Source organism: Felis catus, chromosome E2, assembly GCF_018350175.1.
Source record: "Felis catus isolate Fca126 chromosome E2, F.catus_Fca126_mat1.0, whole genome shotgun sequence".
Classification (NCBI taxonomy): domain Eukaryota; kingdom Metazoa; phylum Chordata; class Mammalia; order Carnivora; family Felidae; genus Felis; species Felis catus.
In genome coordinates, this window is record NC_058382.1 from 55,013,458 (window position 1) to 55,034,024 (window position 20,567).

Genomic DNA, 20,567 nt, shown 5'->3' on the forward strand with positions numbered 1-20,567 from the left:
CAGCCACCCATCATATGTTTACGCTCTGGAATGGTTTAAATTAGCAGTTGGCAAGCTATGGCCCCAGGCCAAACCTGGCCCTGGCCTGCTTTTGTAAGTAAAGTTTTATTGGAACATAGCCACAATTATTTGTATTTCGTCTGTGGCTGCTTTCACACCACAACAGCACTGTCGAATTATTGTGACTCACAGAGCCTAGAGAATTTACTATCTGGCCTTTTACAGAAAATGGTTGCTGACCTTTGGATTAGGTCAAAGGGCTAGCGTCCCAGTCCTGGCTTCGTTAATAAGCGGGCGCATGGCTTTTGAGCAAGTCATTTCTCTTCCCTGGGCCTCATTTTTCTCAGCTGTAAAGTGGGATCCCAGTGGCACCAATCTCATGAGTCGTTCGTTCTGAAAACTCAGCGGGAAAGTGCCTCCCAGTAGTTGACCCACATAGGAAGCACATAGATGGTCCTTGATGGAGACCGTTGCTCTGGGCAACCGACTAATGTGGCCCATCGAAGCGCAGGATCCCTGTTCTCAGGAAGTCACCCGGGTTGGGGCGTGCCCGGCTGAGGAGGACACAGAGGCAGGTGCCCCCGTTTCCAGGCTGTCAGAGGCCACGGGTTTCCCTGGCAGAATTCCACCATCAACTAATTTGTGTTTTTGAAGACCTAAAAATTCACTGTCTGATCCCTGCTGGTCTCCTTACGTCGGGAACACCAAGTGGATACAGACAGGCCCGCCTGACCTTGGTGTGTGATCTTAGGGTTAAATTACTCCCAATATTAACAAAGAGAAATACCGTTCCTGTTCCCAGCCTTGCGCTCCGAGCTCTCTGATCTGGAGCAAACGTATCTTCTCCTTTTGCAAAAGCATCTGTGGGGAGCGTGGGGAGCCTGCTGGACGTGCAGGGGAGGAGAGCTGGCTGTCTCTGCCACTGTAGCCACAAAGTTTCGGTTCTGCCGCCACTTCCTCTGTGGCCCTGAGTCTAGTTTTGAGAAGGGTGCTGTCTCTCCAGCGGGGCTCAGAGGTCCTCTCTGGGGTAGATACGCTCCACCTTTTCAGAAGATCGAGCTCCATTGCTGGCCTGATTCTGTCCTCCAAACTACCAGACGGGTTTAACTACCTGTGACAGAGGCTCGACACAGGAGCTTGGTGTCACATCAAACTTCCTTGTGATTCCCTGCAAATGTGTGTCTCTTGCACTTAGATACAAGCATTTTAGCCTGTGGGCCACCCAAGAATCCCACTCCTGGGTATTTACCCACATACTTTTGTCTCTGCTTCGCCCACCCCAAATATGTACAGAAATGTTCATTCCATGTCCCTTTCTACACGGGAGCCCAAACTGGAAACAAGCAAAGATTCACTGTCAGTGGCGGTGCATCGGAAGGAACACCGCTCTGCAGTTAAGAATGAGCCACAGACGTACGCGTCTGCAGACATGGTGAACAGGAGCCGGACACAGGAGCCTGTCCGCTGTGGGATTCCATTTGTGATTCCATAGGTTCAAGAACGGACCTATGGTGACAGAGGCCAGGCAGCGACACCCCCAGGTGGTGCGGACGGGAAGGGCACTGGGGAGCCTGCCGGAGGGCTCGAGACCTCCGTTGTCTTGACCCGGGTGGTGGTTGTGCAGGGCTGAGCCTGCGCAAAGATATGTCCTGCCGAGCACATAAAACCTGTGCACTTTCACACTTCCGCACTTGACCGTTTACATGTCTACCTTAATTTAAAAAAAAAAAAAAAAAAAAAAGAAGGGAGAGGAGAGAGAGGAAATCCGAGTTTGGGAAGGTTGGGCAGCCAGGGGCAGTGCCCTGTCCTGGGTCCCATCTCAGGCCCCTTTAGGAATCCTTGAACCTGCCCGCTCATCCCACGAATTCCTGTTTCCAGACCAGGGTCCCCCACTTTGGGCCCCCTGTACTTTCCATTCCCTCCTCTGGGAGTGCCTGGCACTCCCCGACCCACCTGAAGGCCCAGCTCAAAGGTCACTCTGGGAGGCCTTCCCCAGCATTTGTCCCCACCCCTGCTCCTTGTCCTTTGTAGCCGACACCTCGCAGTTACCCTGCTTGTCATGTCGCACTGTCGCTACCTTCGTACGCCTCTGCCCCCACCTCCCATCGAGAGGCCCGCTCTGGGGGTGCCTGGGTGGCTCAGTCGGTTGAGAGTCCAACTCGATTTCGGTTGAGGTCACAATCTCGTGGCTCCATGCTGACAGCATGGAGCCTGCTTGGGATTCTCTCTCCCTCTCTCTCTCTGCCCCTCCCCCCTCAAAATGAATAAACTTTAAAAAAAAAAAAAGAAGGCCCACTCTGGCACACCCTGCTCATCGTGGGACCCCCAGGCCAGCATCTGGCAGAGTGGGCAGGCAACGTGGAACCGGGGATAAGGACGTGGCCTTTCCACCTACCAGTTGTGACCCGGGGCCCAGCATCTAACCGCTCCGAACCTTCCCTGCTTCCTCTCCGGGATGGGGCTCCCCGCGGGAACCTTGTGAAGAATCAGCCAGATGGGGCCTGTGGACTTCCCGAGGGCCGGGCATCTGGGCTTTGCTCCCGGGCTGTTGCTCCCTAAAAGTCGCTGCTGACTCGGTGGTTGGAAATGTGCTGACTGTGCGTCGCGGCCCTCAAGAGCTTCGATCAGCTACCGGGATGGCAGAGGGGCCCCGTGGTACAGAGGAAGAGTGCCACACCCCGGGGACTCGGATTTCCATCCCACGGTGGTGACTGAGGTTGTAGAGTCCGAACATGGCAATATCACTTCTTCTTCCTCTGTCATTAAACCAAGTCTTGAGCCATTTGCCCATAAAAGGGGGCAGCTGCCATGGCTGGACTCATGATTAATGAGCCAGAACATGCCTCCTGACTGTCTCCAAGGAGTGCGGTCCGTGGAGAACAGCCTTGGCCTGCCCCGACTGGCCCTGCCCTCGCAGCCCAGCCTCCAGGCGGCGCTCGGCCAAGGTCTGGGCGGCAGGAAAAGGGTCCAGCAGCGCTTCTGCCCGGTGGCCCCTCCCAGGCCCCCAAGGTGGGGCTTGGTTGAGTTGGGGCAAGAGGGTGTGGGGCGGGTCTCTCTGAGGGAGGCAGTATCTAAGCGATGAGGTCCTACTTGTCTTTGGTCTTCCACAGCTGGCAGATCACCCCGTGGCCAGGGCCGACTCTAGCCCAGAACACCCCTCTCTGTCCCCCCTTTTTGCGGTCATCTGTGGAGGAGTTGGAGATGGTTTGCACAAAACCCCTTCTTCCTTCTTGTTGAGGCTTGAAGAATGATCACCTTGGTATGATGAGCTCCTGCTTAGCACCTGGCACGGCGTTGGGAGTCTAACTCATGGAGCTCAAACAGCTAAACCCTCGCTTGGTCATGTCCCTGCCTGCAGCCCCTCCTGCTGCCTTTCTCGGGCCGCCCTGTGTAACCCCCTTGCAGTGACCTATTGGCAAGTTCTCACAGGTGCCGAGCTCGCAGGCCACGCGCTTAGTTGCTCTCAGCAGCACCCTGAAGATAGGTACACTGTTACCTTCTTTACTGCAGCGTAATTCCCACACCATTAAACTCCCCCTGTGGGTCACGTGGAAACCGTTTAGCTCTTCCAACATCCGCCCGACTTTTCAAGTGGCTGCACCGTGTCCCGTTCCTGCCAGCCGTGGATGACTACGGTTCCAGTTTCCCCGTATCTCCTTCAACACTTGTTATTCCCTTTTTTAAAATAGCCGTCCTAGTGGGTGTGGATCCTATGTCACTTTTGCAAGGCAGAGAATTGAGGCTCAGAGAGGCCCGGTGACTTGCCTAAGGCCGCACAGCCAGCAAGTGGTGGAGCCTGGATTCGACTCTCAGACTTGTGGTCTTTCAAACATTCTTTCACTGAGACGTAACACACATGCAGAGAAGTATATATTGCGTCCTGCTCGATGTCTCTTAACATTGTGCTGCCCTCAACCCGAATCAAGACCTACAACGGTGCCGAAGCTCCAGAAACTCCCTCTTGGCCCTTCAGGGTACCGTCCCCACTCAGGGGTAAGCAGTGGTGTGCCCGCCCATCCTGGTTTTCCCGGAACTGCCCCGGCTTTAGTGCCGAACACCCAGGATCTCAAGAACGCACGCCCCTCAGGCTCAGGCAAACCAGACAGCCGGTCACCCTCATAACCAGTACCCTGACTTCTCTCAGCATGGAGTGTGTTTTGCACACTTGTGAACTTTATATAAACGGAAGCGTATAATCTGTGCTTCTGTGTCTAGTGTCCTTTCCTCAGCCTTTGGTCCGTGCAGTTAGTTCATCTGCATGCCACGTGTCGTTGCCGATCTTTCTCTCTCACCGTTGAGTCGCACTCCACCGGGTGACGCGGCACACTTTCTTCCCCCGTTCTTCCGCTCATGGACGCCTGGGTGGTTTCCAGTTTGTTCGGTCCAGGGTTGGGTCGTGCTCAGGCAGCATGTGTGTCCAGCTCTCCGCGAGAACGTATGTCAGCCCTTCTTCGTGGGAATAGGACCGCTGGTCGCAGGGGACCCGGGCTTCCAGCTTTAGCCGATAGCCGTGCACGGGTTTCCACAGCGGTTTAGAAGTCGAGGAGCATTCCAGATGCCCTGTCTCTATGCCGACGCTGGTCACTGCCTTTCCCATTCGAGCCGTCCTGCTGGCTGGCTGGAGGACGGGGTGGTGTCACGGGGTGGTTGACCTGACTTCTCATCACCAGCTGTTACAGACAGAGGCCAGGACATGTGCTCTGAAGGCCTCAGTTCTCCTTCCAGCTCTGCCTGAATAGCTGTGTGTGGTTGGTGAAGACGTGTACCTGCTCGGGACCTTCATTCGATGTGTCACGGGGCAAGACCTGCCTCCCGGGAGGGCCGTGTGGGTTCCCCAGGGCTGCTGGAGGTGGGGAGGACCGTGCAGAGGTGCGGGGTGGGCAAGGGGCGCCAGCGGGGTTGCTCCCAGGCTGGGAGGTCCTGACAGTAGGGCAGAGGAAGGGCATCCGTGCCAGCCCCTCCGGGCCTCAGTGGGAGCCAGGGCTGGTCCCTCCATCCAGCCTCCCTTCCAGACTCACTTGGTCAGTTGCTCAGCTGTCAGGGGTACCCAGGGGCACACGTGAGAAGTGCCAGGCCCTGAGAACACAAATTTCCATCCATCAGAGTCCCCCATTTTCTTGGGTCATCTGTCTCTTCCCTGCCTCCAAAGCTGCACGACTGTAGGGTCGCGCCCCCAGACACTGGGCACTGGCTCGCACATGCGAGGGGTTCCACGTGTTGAGTGACTGCACAAATTGAGTCCCGGGGTGACCGTTGCACTGGCCACATTGCATGTGCTCAGTAGCCCACAGGAGGCTACCACGCAGGTGCAGAGCACTTCCCCCATCACGGAAAGTTCTGTGTGACAGTGCGGATCTAAGAGCCACTTGAGCCACACGGCCCTTCATTAAGTCCCCTACCACCAAGAAAAGACGATCAAACAAAAGGCCATAAGACACAAGAAGGGTGTGTTTTTCTCCTGAGAGATGTTCTTGCTCAAAACCGAGTTGCCTGTGCTAATAAAAAAAGCCTGGCCTTGTGGTTTCACAGGCTCCTGCAGAAGAGCGGTAACCTGGTGAGGTAGGGGGTGGGGATGGTACATGGGCAGCATTTGGCCTTAAGACGACAGTTGGAGAGGCCGTGCAGCCTGACACAGCGTCTCCGAGGCGGGGGCCAGGAAGGGGAGCGGCGGGCCGCCGTGTGGACGCTTCGCGGGACCAAGAGTGGTGCTGGGTGGGGGGTGCAGCTCGCCAGGGGATGGCGGCAGGGACAGTGGCCCTGGGGCAACCGGAAAAGCTTAAGTCACGTCGGCTATCCCTGGTTTATGGAAACACAGGGAGGTGGCGGGTGTGAAAGGCACTGGAGGAGATTTGCTCGGGCCTGGGGCCCAGACTGACCCATGTAGCAGCGAATTGTTACCGCCGCTTTGCTTTTGCGGTACAGCTTTCCCTTTGTGGGATTAAAGAGAACATCAAAATATTTTGACAGGCCTTTCCCAAGTGAGCCCGTGTGGATTTCTGCCCTCGACGCCCAGTGGGGCCGTAGGTGGCCTGGGGGCCCGCAGGGCGGGGTGGCAGCTGGCGGGCAGATTCCGAGACCCTGGTGGCGCCAGGTTCCGGTCCTGGCTCCTTTGTGCACGGCGTGCGTTCGCAGTGTGCGTGAGCCCTTCGGTGTGCACACCGGAGTGTGGCTCCGGCTGGAGGAGCTGGCAGAGTGCGGGGTGGAGGCCACCGTCCCCGGCGGTTGTGGGATTGAGTCCTGGGTGTGTCTCTTAAAAGCAGGGGTCCGTGACACGTCAGCACCTCTCTGGACCTGCCTCGTCTGTAGCATACGGATAAACAGGGGTAAACACGGCCCCCCTCCAGGGCTGCGGCCTGGTCAAGTGGGAGAAGACGTGTCCTCGGCGTGGTGCTGGCCACGTGCTACCCGCTCGAGGCGTGTTAACCAGGGGCACCTGTGCCTTTCCGTGCGCGAGGGGCTTCGCCAGGGCTGTGTTTGCGGGGCACACATCCTTCCTTATCACCGGAAAAATATGCGGCAGACCGTCCCCCCTCCCCCAAAGGGGGAAACCACCCAGATGTCCCTCGGCTGCGAAGGAGTAAGCCAAACGTGGCCTGTCCCTTCAGCGGGACGTTATGCAGCCGTAACCAATACATGCTGCGACGTGGGTGAACCTCCGGAACCTCCAGGGAAAAGAGCCAGCGAGAAGGGCCACGTGCTGCGTGATTGCACTGACGGGAAATGTCCACAAGAGGCCAAGCCGCGGGGACAGGTAGCAGACCAGCGGCCAGCAGCCCCGTGGGGGAGTGACCGCTTCGTGGGTACGGAGTCTCCTTTCGGAGCGCTGAGAATGCCTTAGCACTGAACTAAGTGCCATGAAGTTGCACGACACTGTGAATGTGCCAGCGGCCATTGCGTTGTACGTTTTAAAGGGGTTAGCGTTTGATTTTATATGAATTTTATCTCAGTTCTAGAAAGCAGCAGGGGGAGGTGAGCTAAAACCCACTCCTCCGATCCGAGCCGTTCTGTGGTACTTAATACCAGAGGTAACAGTGCCGTCATTATTACTGTTGTCGTTGTTGTTGACTCTCCAAACGGGCTGGAAGAGGCTTCCCTATCCTCTGACCTGACATCTGTCCTTTGAGTCCAGGGTGTGTGTCCAGGGGGCAGCGGGCAGCAGCAAACCCGTCCTCATTCCAGTGGGACGGTGCCATGTGGAGTCGGGCTGTGCAGAGAGGGGTCTCCCTCCACGATGACTCAGGCAGCTTCCATGCAGGGAGAGGGGGACCTGTCTATAGCGTGGCTCACCCAGCAGGGTGTCAGGGCGCCGACCCCACCCCCACCCCCACTCCCACCCATGGCAAACAGCCTGCTGTTCTCAGCCCGGGTCCCCCGGGGGGCAAGGTTTCCCAGCCTCCCACGTCCACCTGCCTCGGGAGTGAGCTCATAGAGGGTGTTTCCAGACCGGCTTCTCCTCTTGGGGTCTGGGAGCCTCTTCCCTGCTCCCCTTCCTGGGATTGGTGCTGGACACCTTCCCAACATATGCCTTGAGTCAGCCTGAGCCTCGTCTTGGGGGTCGCAGACATCATGATTCACATTCGCTTTTAGAGGAATCCCCATGGAAACCAGGCAGGTTTGGGTGGGAAGGAGCTGGCTCCCTGGGAAGCAGGGGGAGGTGCAGCCTGGGGGCCTCTGGGGGAGGGGCTGCTTCAGGGGAGTTTGGTCACCCCACTCCTTGCCTACTCTGACGTGGGAGGTCCGAGGGGGTTCCCAGTGTGGAATGTCAGCTCCGAGGGTCTTTGTTGACTAGGGGCCCTCACGAAGCCCCTCCAGGCTCTGCTCTCCTGAGCCCAGATCCGGGCATCGAGGGGATGCTAGAGAAGCAGCTCATCTCAGAAACAGAAGCAGAAGGGGAGCGCTCTCTTCCTGGTCTGGCGGGCACCAAGACCCCCAAGCTAGCCCCTCATCAGTCCCCAAGGGCAAAAGGACAGAGGCACGTCAACTCCCACGGGAGAGCAGCGTCCCCACGCGCCTGGACCCCTGTGTGCAGACTTCTGTGATCCCAGCCCCTGTGCGGCGCAGTCGGGCTGTGGGCACTTGGCCGCCATGTGGTCCCTCTGAGCTCACCCGGATCAGAGCCTGGCTTTTCCAGGACCCAGCCAGGCTCGGGGCTCAGGACGAAGGCCCCCCCAGCCTTAGCCAGGGCTCCCCGGTTCTCTTTAATATCTCTTTAATGAGAGCAATTTGGCAATGACGTAAAATATGCTTTTACCCTTTGTCCCAGTAATTCCATTTCTGGGAATCTGGCCTAAGGAAATAATCCTAAATATAGGGTAGAAAAACACGTTTCACAAGGATGTTCATTGTGGAGTTGTTTATAGTGGCATAAAATGAAACAACCACACTGTCCATGGTGGTGGGGGGAGGTGGGAAGCAGTGAAAAAACAGTGGCCAAATGCTTTATAGCCACTAAATAATAGTTCTGGAAATTATTGTCCAGAATATACGATGTGCATGTGATGGAACATTATGTTAAAAAGAAAAAAAGAACAGGCAAGTCACAAGATTATATGTATTGTATGACTTGGGCTCTGTAAAAAAAAAGAAAAAAAATCATGTATAAAAAATAATCAGGAGGGTAATATAAAGGTAATATACCAAAGTGCTAATGAGTGGTCTTGACGTGATTTTATCTGAAAGATTTCATTCTATTCATCGGCTTCCAAATCATCTACAGTATTCACACATTGCCTTTCTTAGGTTTGACCTCTAATTTGCTTTCAGTAAAATTCATCCTTTAAGGGTGTAGATTTGTGAGTTTTGACAAAGATACACAGTCAGGTAACCACCACCACCACCATCGAGATACAGACTATTTCCAGGGGCCCCTGGGTGGCTCAGTCGGTTAAGCGTCCCATCTCTCGATTTCAACTCAGGTCATGATCTCACACTTCATGAGTTCCAGCCCCGAGTTGGGTTCTGTGCAGACAGTGCAGAGCCTGGTTGGGATTCTCTCTCTTCTTGTGCCCCTCCTCCACTCACAATGCTCTCTCGCTCGCTCTCTCTCAAAAATAAATAAATAAACTTAAAAAAAATTTTTTTTTTAAATATTTCCATCACCCCACATAGCTCCCCGTGCCCCTTGGTAACTGGTCCCCACCCGCACCCTGGCCGCTGGAGAGCGCTAGTCTGAGTTCAAGTTCCGTAGTTGTGCTCCTTCCGAGACGTCACGTACACAGAATCGCGCAGTATGGCCTCGCACTGTTTTACGTGTAGAAACAACCGAGTCTGCTTGTTGTTCTCTTACATGTACCTTTCAGAGCTGGATTTCCCAGCTTCCCTCAAGTGGAGGGGAATTAAATTTTTCTTTTTTATCTGACTGAGCCTTTACCCCACGTAGGAATCTCCTGCACTGTAACTCAGATCATCGTGTTCAGATTACCAAGGAATTATCAGTTATCTGTGAAATCGCCCCAGCCGTGTGAAAGTGCCCGGACGAAGGAGGCCCGTGGTCAGCACTGGCTCACACCTGAATCCCAAGAGAGCATTCAGGGACTCTCAGTCCCGATCCGTCCCCTTTCCCTTGTAAGCCCCCTGGGCTCCTGCCTAGGCTCTGTCGTCGAAGACGATGCTAGTAATAACATGGCAGCAGTTAATTTCTGTCCGTGAACATTTTATCTTAGGACAGTTTGAGATGTACAGAAAAGTTACAAAGGCAGCACAGAGTTTCCATGGACCCCTAAGCCCGCTACCCCAGTTGTGAACATCTCCCAGAAACATGATCCATTTGTCACAACTAATGAACCAGTAGTGATATGCTGTTATTAAAGTCCATGCTTTATTTGCTTCCCTTCATTTTTACCTAATGTCCGTCTTCTGTCCCAGGATTCCACTGGGGATCCCACAGTGCAAGGAGTGGTCCTCCTCCATAGACAGAGAATTCTCATGTCTGGGACAGTTGCTTGGACCTTGCTTGGTTTTGATGAGTACTGGTCAGGTGTTGTGAGGAACGTCCTTCGGTTGGGGTTTATCCGATCCTTTTGTCACGGTTAGACCAGAGGTACGGGTCTGGGGGAGAAAGAGCCTAGAGGTAGAGTTTATTGTTTCTCGAAGTACCTCATTTTACTGCGCTTTTTAGAATGTTCCAGATGCGGTGCTAAGCCTTGACAGACTGGGCCTCCTTTAAGGATTATTAGAAAATAATCCTGTCTGATAAATTCTCGTTTTACCATTGGCTGAAATGGACTCAGAGAGGTACAGTAACTTGCATGAAGCCACACAGTTAAGAGACTCAAACACAGGTCTCTCTGTACACATTTTGCTTTTAGCCAGTACTGTTTCGAACAGTGGGAAAGCAGAACGTCTGCTATTAAAAACCAGTATGTATTTATTTATACCCAACCTTTCCCCAAAAAGCCTGTGTTGTAACTTCTAATCAAGGCCACATTGAAGCAGCTGGAGCAGGGTCGTGAGAAAGGCAGACACAGGCAAGCCCCGCCTCCCGGACATCGCACATGTCGGGAGTGGTCGCCCCGCCCCGAGCGTGTGGTCGCCACGGGCTTGGTGCCACACGGGGCAGTGCGGAGCCTCGTCGTGTCCCAGGGTCCCCGGGGAGGCCGGTGGGAGGCAGAAGCTTCGAGGCCCATAGGTGCGCTTCTAAAGAAACGAGGCTGGCCGTTGGCTCGGTTTGGATCATCGAGTCCAGATATTTACAGAATGGGCGTTGCTATCTTTCTCTTGTTTGGTGTGGTCTGGCGGTTTTCCAGATGTGTTAGTGGCCATGGCTCAACCCGTGTCCTCTGGCCTCTGTATGTCTCAAGGGGTCAACGGCATGGAGTTTGGAGGCCGACCAGACCTCGTAAAGGGAGGGAGGTGGACTTGGGCCACTACAGAAAGGCCTTTGGCGCATCTGGTACCCGGGTGCCATTGCTTCCGAAAGGAGATTTTTTTTTTTTTCATTTGCCAATTAAGTTTTAATTTTAAAATTTAATTTTTAAAATGATCCCCAGAAAGCATCTTCCCCAAGTATGTTCTGTGTCATGATTAGAAGTAATACATGGATGAACACTGTGTTATTTAGGAAAATAATTCCTTCATTTAGAAGAAAATGACTACCCCCGTCTCAGTGCCAGGGTCTGTTTGGGCACTTGGAACAGAACAGGTGGAGATTTCTGCTCTTGTGCTGGAACACTAGCAGGGGAGACAGCACACAATAAATACTTGAACGTGGGTTCAGATAATAAGTGTCTAACCAATCCCCCGAGCCCCTGGTTGCACGGATATTCTCGGGACAAGATGTGCAGTCAGAGCTGAGTCATTGATGGCGGAATACTGAGAACGGAACAGTGCATGGGGCGCAGGCACAGGCTGCAAGGTGAGGGGAGCCCACACATCTGCCTCTGGGATGCACCACGGCAACTCTCCTGGTCAGACACAGAGGCTCCTGGGATTGGTGCTGAGGGGTGGTCTCTGTGCCTTTAGGGAAGGGCAGAAGGGACCTGACTGCCCCTCTCCTGCTGCCTCCCCTCCCCCCCCACATCGCTTCTGTTTGCTAGGGACCTGCTCTAGAGCCTCCAAGCTGTTCCTGCTTCTGTCCCCTCCTCCCGAGTCTCTTCCCCAAACAACACTCCACCCCAGACCCCTGGCTGGGCCCACAGGACCCTCTGGGAGTGGCCTTCCTCCCTTGGGCAGTCTGCTCCCTGAACACGCCCAGCTCGTTCCCACGCCTGGGCCTTTGCACTGGCCACGAGCTCCGAGCTCCGGGGCGTACTTCTGCTCCACCTCTCCGGGGCACCGGGCACCGCAGCTCTTAGTCCCTGTGAGCACACCCTCTTGGATTCTTGGTGCAGCACCTGCTGTTTATCTGTGTATTTGGTTTGTTATCTCCTTGCCCCCCTGGGCTCCTGTCTCATCCACTGCTGTATCTCCAGCACCCGGCATATGGGCCTATAATGTAATAGATGCCCAACGAATACGTCAGATGAGTGAATGAGTAAATGAATGAATGAAAGAACGAATGTATTGATCAACCTCTCTCCCTTCCTGAGCCCGGTGACCGATCATATCAGGGAAATTTGCCGCAGCCTGTGCCCTCAGCCCTCTCCACCACCACCGCTGCATCTCAACTTGGGCAGACAGAAATGGAAATTTAAAACCTCGTGGCGGTCCTATATCCCGATGGTAGAATGAACTCGGCAGGCCATGGGTTTTACATTGCGCCCCCTCCTGTGTGCAGCTCAGTGGGGAGTGGTTAGGGCACCGATTCCTGAGTCACCAGCTCGGTTCGGCCCCGGCCAGCCCCCGTCCCAGCTGGCCTACCTTGGGCAAGTCATGTGACACCTCAGGTTCCTCATCGTGTGGTGGGATGGCCCTGGCACCTGCTCCACGGGGCCGTTGTGAGGATGGAAGGAGACCTCGCTTGGCGCGTGTCACGGCTGGGGACGTGTCAGCCGTCACATTCTGCCTTCTGGGCTAAGCTACGCTTGCCTCTGGCTCTGCTAAAGTATGGCTTCCTGGGGTCAGGGCGATAAGGACGCTGCTGGTACCTGGTGACCAGTGCATCCCCTTGGCTCCTGGTGCCTTCTCTCCGTGACAGGGGAGCTCCCTCAGAGAGTAGTGAGCGGCTGTGAGTTTCTCTCTCCCTGCCCTCACCCCAGCATTGACCGACGAAAGCTGTTCCAGTTCTTCCTTTCGACACAAATTGTTGAGCCCTTGCCACGTGCCAGGCTCTGTGGAGAGAGGGCAGGGAGCAAGACAGACACGGGGCTGACCTTACGGAGCTGCAGCCTGGCCAGGAGGCAGGCATCAGTAGATGACATATGGTAGGCGTCCACAGTGATTCACTGGGGTGCGCGGAGCGCCGAGGGCACAGGGAAGGATGTGGCCAGGTGGGCTTTAGGGTCTGGGGGGTAGCAGGCCCCCCTGAAGACCTGTGGAGCTGAGGCCTGGACAGTGGAGGAGGAGATGCCAGGGATTGGGCCACAACCGTCTGGGGACAAAGGGCAGGCTAACTGTGTGGTGCCACCGGGTGGGCCATTGGGGAGGGCCGACGGAGAAGAGAAAGTGGGTGCGGCTGGAGGAAGGAGCCCGGCAGGGGTGGAGGGGCACGTGGGATTCGTGCTTGGGCCACCGGGAGCTATGGAAGGACACTGAACAGGGAGTAGGGGGATACAGTTCGTCGACTTGGAATGTGGCCCTGGGTCTCGAGTGGAGAGTGCATATCTGGGTGGGGAGACGAGACCGGGAAATCCAAGGGGGTCTATGACTGCATTCTGGGCAGGAGAAGGCAGTGGCTTGGACACAGTGAGGGCTGGAGGGATCCAGGCTCTGCCCTGTGCTGGGCCCCGTGAACGCCCAGAGGAACAGGGTACAGGCTTTGCCCTTAAGGTGCCCCCAGTCTGGTCCCGACTCTACAGCTCCAAACACGGGGGCGGGTTTCCACTGCAGCCCCCTCCTGCCAGCTGGGATGCTAGGAAAGACGGAGTTCCTTTGGTCTCCAGAGTCGCCCCGTGTCTGTACCAACTCGGTTTGCCTGTTGCCAGAATGGGGGGGGGGGGGCGGGAGGATGTTTTCTGGAACCTTCTTTGAGGCATGGATACTGTGCCTGATCTTGTAACCAATGTGTGTCTTCTCTCTCTCTTTTTCTTTTTTTCTTTTTGCTGCAGCCAACTGGGTACATGGAAAACTCGGTCTCCTACAGCGCTATTGAAGATGTTCAGCTGCTGTCCTGGGAGAATGCCCCGAAGTACTGTTTACAGCTCACAATCCCTGGGGGAACAGTCTTACTGCAGGTAGGAGAGACAAACATGAACAAGCAGTTTCCTCTGCCCCCTCCGCGCTCTCGCACTCCGCTTTCCCTCAGAGGAGACGGCCAGCTCCCAGGAGGGCAGGGTATTTAGCTTAGGGCACATTCACCTCCAGCATAAGAAAGGTATAAACCGTGGGGCCCTCTCTGGGAGACGAGCAGGGAATGTGCACAGACTGAGCTCCTACCGCCTGCCCGTTGCAGCCCAGGAACCTTATGTCTCACGCTTTTCTTTCTCGCCACAAACCTGAGAAATGGGTCTTTTGATCTCCATTTTACAGATGAGGTAACTGAGGCACAAAGGCATGTTTTTAGGCCTTAGAAGGACATAGTAAGCAACACATGCCACCTTTTGCTCTACTTCGAGTGAGGAGGAGGTTCTTCTCGTCGGTCTCGGTCTTTTTTTTGTCCTTTGAGAGAGAGAGAGAGAGATTGGGAGCGTGCACACCACGAGCAGTAGACAGGGGCAGAGGGAGAGAGTCTTAATCAGGCTCCTCGCTCAGCCCAGAGCCTGATGCGGGACTCCCTCCCACGGCCCCGGGATCATGACCTGAGCCGAAATCAAAGGTCAACCGACTGAGCCCCCCAGAGCTGTCTCCTTGGAAAAGGGTGCATTTTGTGCGTATCGGTCAGGGCTGCTGTTTGGAAATGATACAAACATTCAAACTCTCTGAAGCAAAAACAATTTGATGCTGTAATTGTGTTCAAGTAACTGGGAAGTCTAAGAGAGGCCTTCAGGCATAGCTTGATCCAGGAGTCAAGTGATAATAGTATTCAGGGACTCTCTCTGTCTCCATTTCCTGGCTCTCTTTCTGTGCATTGGCTTCATTGTCAGGGACGGTTTCTCCATGCATGAGAAAAACGGACTTTTTTTTTTTTTTTTTAGTTTATTTATTTATTTGAGAGAGAGCATACACGTGGGTGCATGAGCAGGGGAGGGGCAGAGAGGGAAGGAGAGAGGATCCCAAGCAGGCTCCTCACTGTCAGCAGAGAGCCCGCCTCGGGGCTACAACTCATGAACTGTGAGATCACGACCTGAGCCAAAATCAAGAGTCGGTTGCTTAACCGACTGAGCCCCCCAGGCACCCCGGGAAAGAGGGACTTCTGTCCTTAAAAACGTGAGAGCCCATTTTCCTTCCAGTACCCTTCGGTAAAATCTCATAGAAGATTCTGACTGGCCCTGCTGTAGTCCCCTACATCCCAGGGATGGCCCCACCCTAGGTTACATACCCAGCCTTGACCATAGGGGGCTGTGTACTCTCATGGCCCTTCCAGGACCTTGTGGTCCGGGAGAGGTGGGTCCACCAGGCAAGGAATCGTGGCTGAAAAATTTGCAGCAGTGTATACATGCGATGTGTCCGTCCTGTGTCGTTTTGGGCAGAGCCGTCCCAGCCTCCGGCAGGGACCCCGAGTCAGAAAGTGCTCATCTAGAGAGAATTCATTCTCTTGTCTTTGGGAGAACAGGCCCTTCTTTTAGGAACATATTCTTTCTAACTCTGTCACTCCAGGGAGATCTGCCCTGAGCCTGAAGAGATGTTCCCTAAAACGCATTCCCAAAGCGGCCACTAGATTGTGTAACAACATTGAAGGCGAGAGGCACATGGTCTGGCCTCTGAGGAATGCTGAGCTCAACAAGCTGACTCTAACAGCTAATTCTTTAGAAAAATCCTCTTCTTTACCGTCATCCCTTGGAGGACACCAACACCATGGCCGCCCGTCTGCTTTCTTCTCAGTTCTGGCGCCCTCTGCACTTGGCTGTCTTTCTTCTACCTGCCCTCACCTTTTCCCTCCTCCCCACCCCCCAGCCCAGCCAGCAGAACTCTCCTGTCTGTCCTTCCGGCCCCTCTGACAGCTGCCATCTGGAGTCTGTGGGGGCAGCCACTTCCGGCCCCCTTGGGCTGGGACCTGAGCAGCGGCGGGACATTCGGCGGGTGGGGACAGTAATAGCATCCTGTGGAAAGCTGGAGAAGAGGGGTACAGAGACCATCCTACTGACTCACAGAGCACCGAGCCGGCCTGCCCCCTGTGCTGGGGGAGGAAGGTAAATGAGCCCCTTGGCCCCATCCTCGAAGAGTTGTGGGGCTCTCTGGGGAGACCGAGCTCTAAAGACGTGACTACAGAGATAACAGCTAAAATAGAGGCACATCCCGGAGGGCAGGGACTGACTCACTCGGCCTGGGGGGGCCAGAGAAGGCTCTCCAGGGGTGGCGACGTTATAGTGGGGCATAGAGGGATGAGTAGGAGTGTGCCAGGATGGGGGGCACACACTCGGGGCAGAGGGAATGCGGGTGCAAAGCATGAATATGAGAGAGGGGGTGTTTGCTGCCCTGGAAGAGAGGGGCAGGCAGGTTCAGGGCCCTGTGGATGATGTCCAGAGCTCTTGGGTCACAGCCAGACTCTATGGGTCTTATTAGCCGAGTGAAGAAGCCAAGGCTATGTTCCGAGGGCAATGGGGAGCCATGGAAAGCTCTTACGGGTTGGAAGGGACAGTAGAGGGATCAGTCTAGTTGCAGGACAGAGAGGGAGGGAGCACCAGAGGGAGGCAGGAGGGAGGCAAACCTTGAAGTAGTCCAGCTAGAGTGGGGAGGGCCCTGAGCCCCGATCTCCTGGGCTGTATAGTGGCTGCTGCTTGACCGGCAGGAGGGTCGCATTGTTCCTGGGGCTGGAGGGGCCGGCGTCCCCCCAAGGAAGGCCCGAATGCCGCTCGCCCAGGGGTGGAGGGGCAGGGAGGCTTAGAGGGATGTGGGTTGCTGGGCAGTGGAATGTCCCTTTAACCCAGGCCGTGGCTGCGGGCCGGCGGTTATGACTCGCCTGGCTGGGGCTGCGTCCGGCCGTGGCCTCGCGTCAGAGCTCCCCCTGCCGAGCCGACAGGCGGGCCTGCGCCAGCACCCCCCTTGCTCGCTCAGCACCCCCCCTCCAGCTCCGGTGGACAGAGGCTGGAGCAGGAGAGCGGGACTCACACACGGCCCTCCACCCCATTACTCGGGGAGCCCAGGTGGGTGCAACCCCCCTCAGCCTCTCCCTCCGCCGTTTGCATCAGCTTCCACCTTGCTTCCTTCTCATCATCGCCCTCCTCCCTTCCCCCCCCCCCCCCAGATTCATGGGTGGTGTGTGGCCGCCTTGTTACATAACTGGGTTCCAAGTCGTCTTGGAGATGGGCTTTGGGCTGGAAGGTACCTGAAGCCCCAGGGCGGCGCTCCTCGCGTGCTGTCGACACAGTCCGCAGGAGCCTTCTTTGGGTTTGTCCCGGTTTGTGTGATGGGACCCGGAGCCGTGGCATGACTGAGCAGTCCTCCCTGCCGTGCGTGCAGGAAGGACCAGGACGCAGCCCGCTGTGCTCAGGGGGCAAGGCCACCTGGAGCAGCTTTGTCTGGGTCTGGGCGCCCCTGGCCACAGGGCAGGCAGAGGGTGAAATGCCCCCCCCAGTGGTGCCTTCCGCCGGCAGCCACTAGCCACACTGGGTTGTCTGCATTTTAATTTACTGAATCAAGTTGAGAATGCAGATCCACGGTCCACTGGCCGCATTTCGAGTGCTCGATAGCACACGGACCTAGCGGCTGCTGCTTGGACGGTGCAGATAAAGACCGTTTCCGTCATCGCAGAATGATGGAAGTGCTGCACGGGGCTGGACCCTGGAACTTCTCGTCGCGGCCCCATGCTCCACGCACCGCCTCCCTGCCAGAGGAAGTAACCTCACAAGGCTGGAGGGTCTGGCCTGTTCCAGCAGCTCTGAAGAGGGTCACGTCCTCCTTCATGTGCACGGCTGTTCCCTCCCGTGGGGTGATGTTGGGGTTGCAGGGGTCCCCACCCTCGCCTGCCAGGCTCTCGCTCTCGGTCTCTCTTTCGGGTTCTCGTACCCACGTGAATCCGTTTTCCTCTGTCTCTCTCTGACACTTTCTCTTCTCCCCGTGTCTCCCTCTCTCTCGCTGTATTTCACTTTCTGCTGCTCTTACGGTTTGGGTTTTTTGGTTTTTTTTTTCTTCTGATGTCTTTCTCCATCCCAAGCCTCTCTCCACCCCAGGCCCTTCTCTTCGTGCATCTTGACTTAACTGCCTCTGTGTCTCCTCCTCCCTCTGTTCCTCCCTCTCCAACCTCCGTCTCTCTCCCAGGGACCTCCTGACAAAGCTGCTTTGTTAGAATTTGAATCGGTGCCTCACTCAGACCTCTGGGAGCTGACCTATCCGAGTTCAGGGAAGGTTAAGAGACGATCTCTGGCAACCGTGCCTTCTCCCAGCGCAGAGAGCCCGAGCGATGTGCCAGCAGGTCGAATCCCCAGACAAAGGCACCAGCCTCCCAGCCTTGTCCAGTTGGTGTCTTTCTGGAAGCTTTGTGTTTTTCAGCATGAGCTCCCTAATGCCATGTTATTAGAATCCCCGGGTGCAGAAAGGGCCTATTTATCTTCTTTCCCCCCTTAATGCCCTTTGTGCTGATGTTTCATTGTGAGGAAGTAACTGCATAAGAACATAAACGGTGCAATGAAAGCGTCCAGGGCCGGGGGGCTCCTTGCCGGCCTGTGGGGTGGGGTGGCCAGCATTAAAGAGCCCTGTGGCGCCCACCATCTGGGGATTTCTGCCTCGCGGTTGGGTTTCTGCCCATCCGTGAGAAGTAGACAGGAGCCCCCTGCTCCTAAGACAGGGTCCAGGCGGAACCAGAACAAAGAGACTCTCGTCTCCCGATGGTCTCAGAGACCGGCTCTTCTCCCCAGAGGACCTGCAGAGGCCAGGCGTCAGGGGCAGGGACAGGGTGGGTTCCCTTCTTACTGGAAGCCAGTGAGAAAGAGCTTTCCGGTCTGAAAAGCACGTGCTGTTTTTTCCCTAAGAAGTTGGGCCAGGAAGGAGAACTTGGGAACAGTCACCCACAGTGCACCCTTGGCTGTTTTTCTCACCTCTCGAGACAATGCAACAATGAGAGAGAACTTGGCAACTTGCGAAGAGGAAATTAGGCAGAATTTGCCTGGAACGAGGCCCTTCCAGTATTAGAAAGATTTATCGCTAGGAGAAATTAGCCCTGGCCTGAGCAGGCCTGCCTGCCTCCAGGGGCTCTTTCCCATGCTTGAATCCAGTGACCCCCCCCCCTCCCCAGGACTCTGAGCTGCACCCTGCGTCCCGTGGGGCCAAGTCGTCCTGGCTCAGCTGCCCATACGGCAGTATAGAAACCCTGTGCAGAAACTCACCCTCTCCTCCGGGCCACGTACAGCCCAGTCCGGAGTGGACCTCTCCTTTCCATTAGAGGTGATATGTCGGGATCCCGGACGTCCCCCCGCCCCGCGCCCCGAGCAGCATCCGTCCTTCTTCGAAACCAGACAGACCAGAAGAAGGAGCAGTTCGTGGCCCACGCCCCCCAGCTCCATCAGTGAGAGATGCGCCGCCCCTCTTCGGGAGGAAAGTTCTGGCCCCTTCTCTTGTTTGCGACGTGGGGATTGGAACCCGAGCCGAGTCCTTCCTCCCCCCCTTTCACCAGGCATAATGCCTTCTGATTCCCCAGCCCAGTTCCTGCAAGCCTGCTGGAGCCCAGACACATGGCTCTCGTGTTGGGGGCGGGCAGCCCGTGCGGCCTTGGACGAGCAGCAGTAACCTCTCCAGGGCGCTGATCTTGTCTGTGAGCTGGAGTTGTAGGACCTGCCTCCTTGGCTGTTGTGAGGACCAGCGTTACTGCACGTAAAATACTTAGCACCGTGCCTGGTCATAGGAGGTTTTCGGGGAAAGACCGCCGTGACTCTTCTTTAGTCCCGATCAGATACACCTTGGGGAAGAGACGGGATCAAGACTGAGTAGTTCTTTTGAAGCCTGACTGCACATGAGATTTTCTTCCAACGAGCAGGACGGGTCATGCTTCACCCATCCGTCTAACTCTCCACCCACCCAGTCCATTTATGTATCTGTCCGTCCACCCGTCTACCCATCCGTCATCCATGCATCCACGTGTCCATCCAGTCATCCATCCAACATCCCAGCCAATCTTTCATTTAACAGACATTTCTCTGCGTTTTGCGGACGCAGTAGTGAGTAAATCAGACATGGTTGCTGACCTCACGGAGCTCGCGGCCTGGAGAGAGAGAAGAACGGTGAGATCAGCACTCGCAGGGCAGGGTAGGGCAGTTAGATGAGCTTCCACCGCCCGAGGTGGTCCGGGATGGCGAGGGAAAGGGAAAGGGGGGAGAGGAACTCGGGGCAGAACTGAAGGGTGCGCAGCGCAGCAGGCCCTGAGGGAGGAGGAAGGCAGAGTGTTCCCGGTAGGATGTGTGTCCGGTGTGAAAGCTACATGAGAAGCGAAGCAAGCCGGCTCATGCTCGGTTCTGCTGCCGTGGCAAAGCAGCCCCAGCTTCTCAGGGGCTCAAAACAGCAAAGGATTTTTTCTCACTCGGGCCACGTGTCCGTTGTGGGTCAGCGGGGAGTACTTACTGCTCACGGAGCCGGTGCCGTCTGGCATGTTCCTGGTTTTACCCTGCTAAGTAGCGTGCTGGCTCGTAGAGGCTCCACTGGAAGCGACGCGGGTCACATCCACTCACACTTGGTTGGCCACGGCCAGCCCCGTGGCTCCGGGTACCTGCCACGTGCTGGGAGGAGAGCTGGACGCTTTGCGGGAGGATGCTGATAAGACCACAGCAAGTCCGGGCCTCAGTTTGCTCATCAGAAGCGTGGCAGGAAGGGATGGGCTGGGCTAGAATTGGGTCCCTAACCTACGGCCCGTGCTGTCTTCCAAAACTGCCTCTGTGTGTGTGTGTGGGGGGGGGGGGGAGGGTGTCTTTGCGTGCACCTGCATGTGTGTGCAGTGGACACATGTG

General features: G+C 55.9%; 1 protein-coding gene and 1 long non-coding RNA gene across 3 annotated transcripts in view; one reads left to right on the forward strand and one right to left on the reverse strand.

Moving 5' to 3' along the window:
- The window catches only part of CMIP (c-Maf inducing protein), a 233,918-nt gene that overhangs the window by 128,576 nt on the left and 84,775 nt on the right, over positions 1-20,567 (forward strand). The window contains exon 2 of the mRNA XM_023244846.2: positions 13,644-13,769. Coding sequence (XP_023100614.1) covers positions 13,644-13,769 — 126 coding nt within the window. The remainder of the gene's footprint in view (positions 1-13,643; positions 13,770-20,567) is intronic.
- On the reverse strand, positions 9,649-16,839 carry LOC123382357. 2 transcript variants are annotated; one of them, XR_006590621.1, is made up of 3 exons: positions 15,014-16,839; positions 12,525-14,193; positions 9,649-10,047 (listed from the first exon to the last, which is right to left on the reverse strand). It is a non-coding gene; the product is annotated as an uncharacterized LOC123382357 (long non-coding RNA). The 2 variants fall into 2 exon arrangements; XR_006590620.1 differs by having other exon boundaries at positions 12,298-14,193.